The sequence below is a fragment of the Pteropus vampyrus genome, unplaced genomic scaffold (genome assembly GCF_000151845.1).
Source record: "Pteropus vampyrus isolate Shadow unplaced genomic scaffold, Pvam_2.0 Scaffold14, whole genome shotgun sequence".
In the NCBI taxonomy this organism is placed as follows: domain Eukaryota; kingdom Metazoa; phylum Chordata; class Mammalia; order Chiroptera; family Pteropodidae; genus Pteropus; species Pteropus vampyrus.
Window position 1 is genome coordinate 956,499 of NW_011888795.1, and position 8,275 is coordinate 964,773.

The 8,275-nt window shown below is 47.4% G+C and overlaps 1 protein-coding gene across 1 annotated transcript in view; it reads left to right on the forward strand.

The window, feature by feature from the left end:
* LOC105307702 (xyloside xylosyltransferase 1) overlaps positions 1 to 7,537 on the forward strand; it is a 140,438-nt gene extending 132,901 nt beyond the window's left edge. Inside the window, exon 4 of the mRNA XM_023525669.1 lies at positions 4,346 to 7,537. Within this exon, the coding sequence (XP_023381437.1) occupies positions 4,346 to 4,742 (397 nt within the window). The 3' untranslated portion in view covers positions 4,743 to 7,537. The remainder of the gene's footprint in view (positions 1 to 4,345) is intronic.
* Positions 7,538 to 8,275: the final 738 nt, after the last annotated feature.

The window sequence follows — 8,275 nt, forward strand, 5'->3', positions numbered from 1 at the left end:
CTCGCTCATTAGGGCCTGCGTTCGGCTCTGATGGACACTCGCGGGGTAAGCCACGGTGAGGAGGTGTGCTGCACGTGATGTCGTCTTCACAAATCTCAGACCTGAAACGGAGGCTTCTTTGCCTGAGAGCCTGACAGTTTGAACTCAGCCTGAGTTGGCACAGTCTTCTGGAACCTTCCTGGGGAAATGTGTGCAGTCGCCCAGGCTTGGCATGTGTTCTCATCCTTGCTTCTTCCCTCTCGGAAGTGAAAGTGGAAAGCTCTGAGCCTTAGGAGCTAGAAAAGACTAACAGAGGAGAAAAAAATCATGAAGAGACAGAGAGGCAAAAGGGTCTCTGATTTGGGGTGGTGGGAGAAAGGGATTGCTCATGGTAGTGCGTTCTTTTCTGGAGAACCTGAGCTTTTGATTCTTTGGCCAGGGTCTCTAGTTGGGAGACTCGTTGGGGTGACCTTGGCAATGATCATCAGGGGAAGACATGAAGGAGCAAATGACTTTGCTTTTCACAATTATTTCAAATACCCCTTTCCATAAAGGTGGATCTTCTTCATAAAAACTAGTTTGTTAGTTTTTAATAGTCTTTTTATGATTATTAATTAGGGTATAGTTGACATAAAACATTTAGAAAATTCACCACTTATAACCAGAAGAATGTGCTTGAAGATTCTCAATTTGTATTTTCCCCGTAAGGCTCTCTGACTTCTGGACCACCTGCACAGGGACTTGGTTCACAGTTAAAGTTATTTCTAAAGGGAAAGAAACCTTATTCCCTCTATTATGGGTCTCCAGGTGACCGTGGAGGACAAGCCCTTTCACAGGGCAGAATGGCCAGGTTGCAGTCATAGGAGATTAATCGGAGACATTTCTGGAAGCTCCAGGACTCGACCAGATACTACATTCTCACAAAGGTTCCCTGCAGCATCGGCATGTGCCACTGGCAATGCTCTGTGAATCTTTGTGGTCAGCCCCAGGTCCTGTGAGGAAGGCAAGGATCTGGGGTACTCTCTGACCCGCCTGAGAGTGGCTCTTGAGTCTGACGCCGGAGTCAGTGAAGCACCAGTGGCAGTGGCATCACCTAATGGCCTGGTCCCCGGCGCCCCTGGCCTTGGGGTGTGCCATCCAGATTCAGAAAAAAGATTGAAACCTAAGTACTTGGAACACTAGCCCGTGGAATCTGAGGCAAAGATGAAAGAGACTTCAAGATTAGAAGCCCTGGATTCAAGTTGGGGCCCTACCCCGACAGACTGAGGACCTTTGTCCCCTCCCCGTGAAAATGCAGGCGATAATGTTCTTTCACTGTCAGGAGAGGGGCTGAGGTAGAGAAAGTAAGGGCTTTGCAACCCTTACCGTCCTGCGGTGGGTGAGAAATTGGTGGCACCACCTCGCTAGTCTGTTTCACATGGGATCAGAGCCCCTCATGAGTTCTAATTCCTTCCGTGTCCCTATATTCTCTTCGCCTCAAGCTGGTGGAATTCCTCCACAAGAACCAGCTGACACGGAGGCCAGAGAAACCTGCCCTTCCCGTCTGCTGTTTTTCTGGGTTCATTTTGGGGTAGCAGGAATGCTTTGAACACGGGCACCCTGGCAATAGTTTTGTACTTAACGAGTTAGTGGTTTATTTTCAGGCCGTGTTTCTGCTTCAGCAGACACCCTGAGCAGCTTGTATTTCTAATTTCCTGTCCCTCTTTTGCTTCTCCTTACAAATCGTAGTGTGCTGATGTCCCAGCCCTGGTTCTTTCTGGCTCTTGGTTGTAAAATGCCTCTTCGTCCTGTTCGAGTGGTGGTGCCAGGCATTATGTCCCCAAGAGGCACCTGGGTTGTGGTCTCTGCCTGGAAGGATGTTTTGTCCCCTCTCCTGGGCCCAATAAGTTCAGAGTCAGGACACTCTTATGTAGGCAGAGAAGATTTGGGGGAGCTGAGATTGTGAGGGTACCCAGGGCTGCGGTGGCCTCTCTGCCCCCTAGCTTGCGCAAGAGGAGAAACCCTTCTGAACCCTTTTAAAACGTCTGAGCACCCTCTCGTGGTTCCCTGCTCCTCTCTCTACCCCTGATATATCTAGCAGTAGTGGATTCTATGCTCAATGAAGCAGCAGGTTTTCTCTCTACAGCTGCCACTTTGTGTCCTGACGTTTTCCTGCCCCTGATTCCAGCTGACATTGAAGGCCGTGTAGCCTGAGCCACACCAACCTTTCGTCGTTCCTTTCGTCGTTCCTTGTCAGCCACTTCATCATTCCTGAGGCGCCTGCTGTTCGGGCATTGTGTGAAGTGCTGATAGAGCAGAGGCAGGTGATGGTGGTCTGGGAGACCTCACAGACCCAGGAGAGGATGACTTGACCCCACACCCTACCCCACCTGGTCCTCTGGAAAGGAAGGAGATGAAACTTGGGGAAAGTACAAGAGGAGACGTGGGCTCAGTGGCTGATGAGGTATCCAGGAGTTCTGCAGGCACCGCTCTGTCTCTCCATTGCTGTCTGTTCTCCCGGGCCTCTCCTTCTGGTGAACGCTTCTGTTCTCACCCCTGAGGCATGAATCCAGCACCTTGACCTTCAAAACATCCCTCCCCTAGTTGGAGGGTCCCTTCTCTACCATGTGTGATGGCCCAGGTCTGTTTGGTAGAATTTTAGTGGTTTTACAACCTGGACTGACATTAACCATTTGGAAGAAATACGGTAAGATGAACAAATATTTGCCCAGCTGTACTGCAAACCCCTCTGAGATCCCATCATGGCAGGCTTTGTGGCTAGAAAGACTCCAGCATCTCAGTTTGCTTGAGAAGCTTATTTTTGCCAAGTTTGTTATCACCAAGCAGGCGCCAGAGCTCTGTTCCACTCATGGTCCTATTATGGCAAAACTCAAACAATGAACCTGTGTGTTTCATGTGTAACAATGTCCAAAGGGAACGCTTTTCCCTCACCAAGATCAAACTCCCAGCGCCCTTTGTGATATTCGAGCCCTCGAGGAAGGTCTCTCCATTCCCAGACTCAGAGAAATATGTTGGAACTAGAAAACGGTCTGCTGTGGCCGCCATGGACCAGGTCACTGGCTCCTTCCACTGTGCCATCCACTTCACCACACAGATCCTTCCCTGGGAACTATTGCTGTGGGAGGCCAGAGGGGTGGCATTTCCAGGCTGGGAGCAGAGCTGGTTTTGCCGTGATGTACTCCCCACTAAGGACTCTCTAGGGAAGGGGAGAAGCTGATAACAATAGGTGAGATGCAGTCTGATGTGGAACACCCCCCTGCCCCACTCCTGCCCCTCACCTGTGACAAAGGGCCCTCTGTCTCTCCTCTTTCCTCCAAGTCACAGACCCCTCTGCTGTGACTGCCCAGGGCTCGCCGCCCACCCCTTGCAGCATGCACAGAAACTGCATATTAGGAAGGCTGGAGAACAGGATAGCCAGCGCCCTGACTGTCACCCCAGGGAGGTTTCTGAGTCTGTCTTCCCTTTTCTAAATGGAAGCATTCGAAAAGAGGACCTAGAAGGCTCCCCTGGCTCTAACAGCTCATGAACTGTGGATCTAGACTGGATTTCTAAATCCGCCTAGAGAGAACTTGAAATTGAGGTGACCGTCCCTCTAAAGTAATTCTACCTGGCTGTTCCACAGCTGATTTTCACCTGGCCTTGGGGTGTGAGTCCTGAACCGTTTCAAGCTTCCAGCCTCTGCTCACTCTGTCAGAAATGCTCGGCTTGCCGTCTTAATGAATGAGGCTTGCTCTGAAGCAGAAAACAATTTTGTTTCAGGCCATATGTTGCTTCCTATGTCTTTACCAGGTCACTATTGAGAATTACTTCCCCTCTTTTCTCTTTCCCCTTTCCTTTTCAAGATCACAAAGATAGGGAGGTAGAAGGTTCCACTTGGATTGCTGCTCTCTCAAGAAGTGGATGCTGGAGCTGGATGCTTGGGTTTCTTCCTCAGTTGTGTGACTTTGGGCAAGCTACAGAACCTCTCTGTGCGTCAGTTTCCTCAGCTGTGAAGTGACTGTCATCTCACAGTGCTCCCATCTCGTAGGGGTATGGCAAGGAGTAAATAAGTCAACCTAGTGCGGTGCTGATGCATCCTAAGTCTATGCAGGTGTTGGCAATGACGATGATGTCATCCTGTGGTAGCACTGGGTGGTGGGAAAAACATGAGGCTTGGAGACAAGAGACCTGGGTCCAAGTCCCAGTTCTGCCACTTGCTGGTGCTAATGCAGATTCTGAACTTCAGGATGTCTCAGTTTTCATAGCTGTGAAACTGGGGCGAAATGGTATCTCCCTCTGGGGTGGTTGTGGAAGCCCAGGGAAATAATGCTGGCAAGCTGTTTTGCCCCACAAACCAGGCTAAGTCTGCTCTCTCTCCCTTTCCCAGGCACACTTTCTGGCAGTTCCGCCATGAGAACCCCAAGACCCGGGTTGGGGGCCCTCCCCCTGAGGGGCTCCCTGGCTTCAACAGTGGGGTGATGCTGCTGAACCTGGAGGCCATGCGCCAGTCCCCGCTCTACAGTCGCCTGCTGGAGCCTGCGCAGGTACAGCAGCTGGCCGACAAGTACCACTTCCGGGGCCACCTTGGGGACCAGGACTTCTTCACCATGATTGGCATGGAGCATCCTGAGCTCTTCCACGTTCTGGACTGTACCTGGAACCGGCAGCTTTGCACCTGGTGGAGGGACCACGGCTACAGTGATGTCTTCGAGGCCTACTTCCGGTGTGAGGGCCACGTCAGGATCTACCATGGGAACTGCAACACCCCTATCCCAGAAGTCTAGGTGCATTCTCACCTGCCATGCCCTCAGGCCTCTGGATCTGGGGCAAGGAAAGGGGCGCCTCTGGGTCTGAACCCCTTGGGAGACACTGCAGGGAAGTCCTTTGTGGTCAGGTGCTGCAGCTCTCCCACTCTGTGAATCTCCTGAGGTCATCCAGTGACAAGGACTGTCCTGCACATTGCTGGTGCTTGGGGCCTTTTCCCTCAAGGGGGACAGGCATTGTGAAGGACACACACTCAGGCATCTTCCAGTGGGCTAGGAGGCAGGTGTTTGAGGAGAAGGAAGGAAAGAAAACAGTGCCTGCCCTTTGCCTTCAGTCCCCAAAGAATGGAAATCTTTCCATGAACCAGCCTTTCTTGGACCAAGTATAAATTTATTTTAAATTGATAGGCTTCCATTTTGCGAGAAAGAACAAATAGTGCTGCTGCAGTTCCCAGTGAGCTCTGAACCAGTGAGCCAAGGTTTCAACAGCCGGCCCAGAGTCTGAGCATCCAAATGAACGCTGACCTTCCACAGGCACACCCCAGGAGGCCCTGCGCTTACTTCCACGGTGCTCACATTGCCTGCTGCAGAGGTGTGAAGATCACCACCTCTTTGGGGAGGGAGGGCCTTCAGCGCCAGCAGCGGCCCACATCAGAAAACTGCTCTCATTATTGTAGCCTTCAAGCTGCATCATGAACCTCATTATCCAGGCCAGCTCCAGGTGACCAGACTGTGCTCAAAAATCAAATCCGCCATCAAAGAACAGAGGTCGGCCACTCCCTAGGACACTGGGAAGACTCCAAAGAGGACCCCAGCCGTGCTCGAGTGTAACTGCGTGGCTCAGATGGGCTGTCACTCTTAGGTTTATGAGCATTCTAGTCTCTGTTTAAAAAAATCATCCTCCTGACTTTCTTACTGCACCTCGTCAGACCTTGTACATTGGAAGAAATGAGATTGTTTCTTTATTCTTTTAATGAGTTCTCTCGTAAGTAAGCTGCAAACAGAAAACCCTTAGCGGTCCATTTTGTAGAGTCCACCTGAGGGCCTTGGGGAAGAAATGTTGGATTTTCATCTTATTTTATTTCAATTTTATTTACTTTTTTATTTCCCTTTGCCATGAGTGAGGATAGCTAATAAATAATCTTTGAGAACACAGTGATTTCTGTCATTTGTTCTCTGAGTAGTTTTCTGCTATGTGCAAGTTCTGAATCGAGAGTGTGATTAATGCCATTCGAAGTCTCCTTCTCCACCGGATTAATTTAAGCGAGTTCACAGCAGGTCTCTAATGACTAAGGGGGAGCATGTCTGAGAGGGCATAGGGAGGGCAGTAGTATTGTATTGGGTTCAAATCGGGAATCGTTTCATTCTTAGGTATTGGTGGGCCCTTCTGCTCTTGGGAGAAAAAACAACCGCATCCTTTCTTATTGTCTTTACCACAAACTGTCCAGTTACATTATCTGCTGATGAAGTGGAGCATGTTTCTCTCCTAACTCTCAGCCCTGCCAGAATTGATCTGTTCTCTTACGTACTTGATTTCTCGTTTATGGCTACCAATCATTGACTGCCTGCAGTGTACAAGCATTGTATTGGGAGATTTATATATACTATCAGTAGTACTGATGAAAACCTCATGAAGGTAATTAAAATTCTAAAGTCATTGTAAGAAAATAATGAGAGATGTGGACAGAGAATCGTTGTTTGTCACAGCACTCTTTTTATAATAGAGAAACAGTGGGAGCAACTCAAGATGTTGAACATGGGAGTGGATAAATAGTGTGTTACGTGCACATAATGGGATACTTTAGGCATTAAAAATCGTATTTTTGAAGAATATTTAATGCCTTGGTAAATGCTTACAATGTGCTATTAAGTTTGCAAAATATAAAGTTGTATGTACAGAATGCTCCTAATTTTATTCTTAAAATTATATACATATGTACACAAACAAACGTGTGTTTGCATCAAAAGAGAGCTTGTTCTGCTTTATTTCATTAGTTCAGCTCCTAAAAAAACACATGGGTTTCAAACACCATATTAAAAAAAAAAAATTCAATGGGGAAAAATGTAGATAAAATGCTAGAGAATGTTAGACTCACATTAACGAAGGTATTTTTTCTTACAATAATTTCAATAATGAAAGTATTTCTATAGCTATGAGTGTCTTTTTTATTCTGAGGAAAAAATTAACTGGTTGATCGAAATGGGCAAAAGCTAAACAGAATCTCATTTACTTTTGCTATCCCCACTCAGAAGTGTTCCCTTCCTCTGTCACCCCTGGCATTGACCTTACAACTCCATGAAAAACAACAAGGTAACAACAGGAAATCTGGTCAGACCAAATACGCCACCACGTACTTCCGATCTTTACCTGGGCAGCTTTTTGATAGATCTTGGAAGCTTGAGATCCTGTTATAATCAATGCAATACAAACATAATTAATTGTGCTCTGTTTAATTGGCTTTATGAAAACTTTCACTGTGGAGCATATGCCTGTAGGTATGAACAGAACGGAAGTCCGGAAAGAAAACATTTCTGGGTAGTAGGATTAAGGTGTTTTATTTTAATCTTCATCAGTATTTATTTCTCTATTTTCCATCGTGAATGTTAATTACTTTTATAATAATAGATGTCTTAGAATTTTAGCCACCCGCCTTTCCCCCAATTACAGGCAAGTATCGTCCTGGCCACTGTACAGCTCTTGATTGGCCACAGTTATCATCACCCATAAGAAAACATAATTCCAGCTAAGTAGGCTCTGAGTTGTCAACTTTCCCTATGGATGCCCTCGTTCTCGAAATAAAAGTGACCTAATAATAGCATCTCCAGACTCTGCTTTCATTTCTAATACTGTCATCTTTTGTGCGTACACAAATAATAATGGCCTTTGGAAAGCTCACGGGCTTGTTGCTGAGATTTATTCTTGTACATGTGCGTCAAAACCAAACTACATCATCCCCTTCAATAGCATCTCATCAACCCAGAGGGGCACACTGGCTCAGCAGCCCCCAAACTGGTCATGAGTTTGTAGTCTAAGAGGGCAAGTGCAGCTGCGACTCGGCACCTGCTTTGACTAAAGGCCAAACTCCTGCTCATTCGAAGACCTCCTGGCTGATCTCAGCATGGGAGGCCCAGAGGTTGGGCTGAACATGGAGTTTGGCACGACCAGCAGAGATTTCTAAGCAACCAGGGTGGTATGGTAGAGAGAACTTTGCACCTAAGACAGAGGCCTGGCTTTGAATCCACGTTCCGCCCTCACTACCTGGGCAATCTTGGATAAGCAAAGTCACCTCTTTCTCCATTTCTAGACACAGGTAATAAGAACTCCCTCAAAGGAATATTGTAGGAGGAAAAGAGTGTTAGGGCTTGGGAAGCTGAGAAATAATACACAAATACAAGGGAATTCTCATAGTTACTACTTAAAACATTCTTTTTGAAAAATTAAATTTATCGGTGTGACACTGGTTAATACCATAAGTTTCTCGTGTACGTTCTATAACACATTGTCTGTATATTGCATTGTGTGCTTGCCACCCCAAATCTAGTCTCCTTCCGTC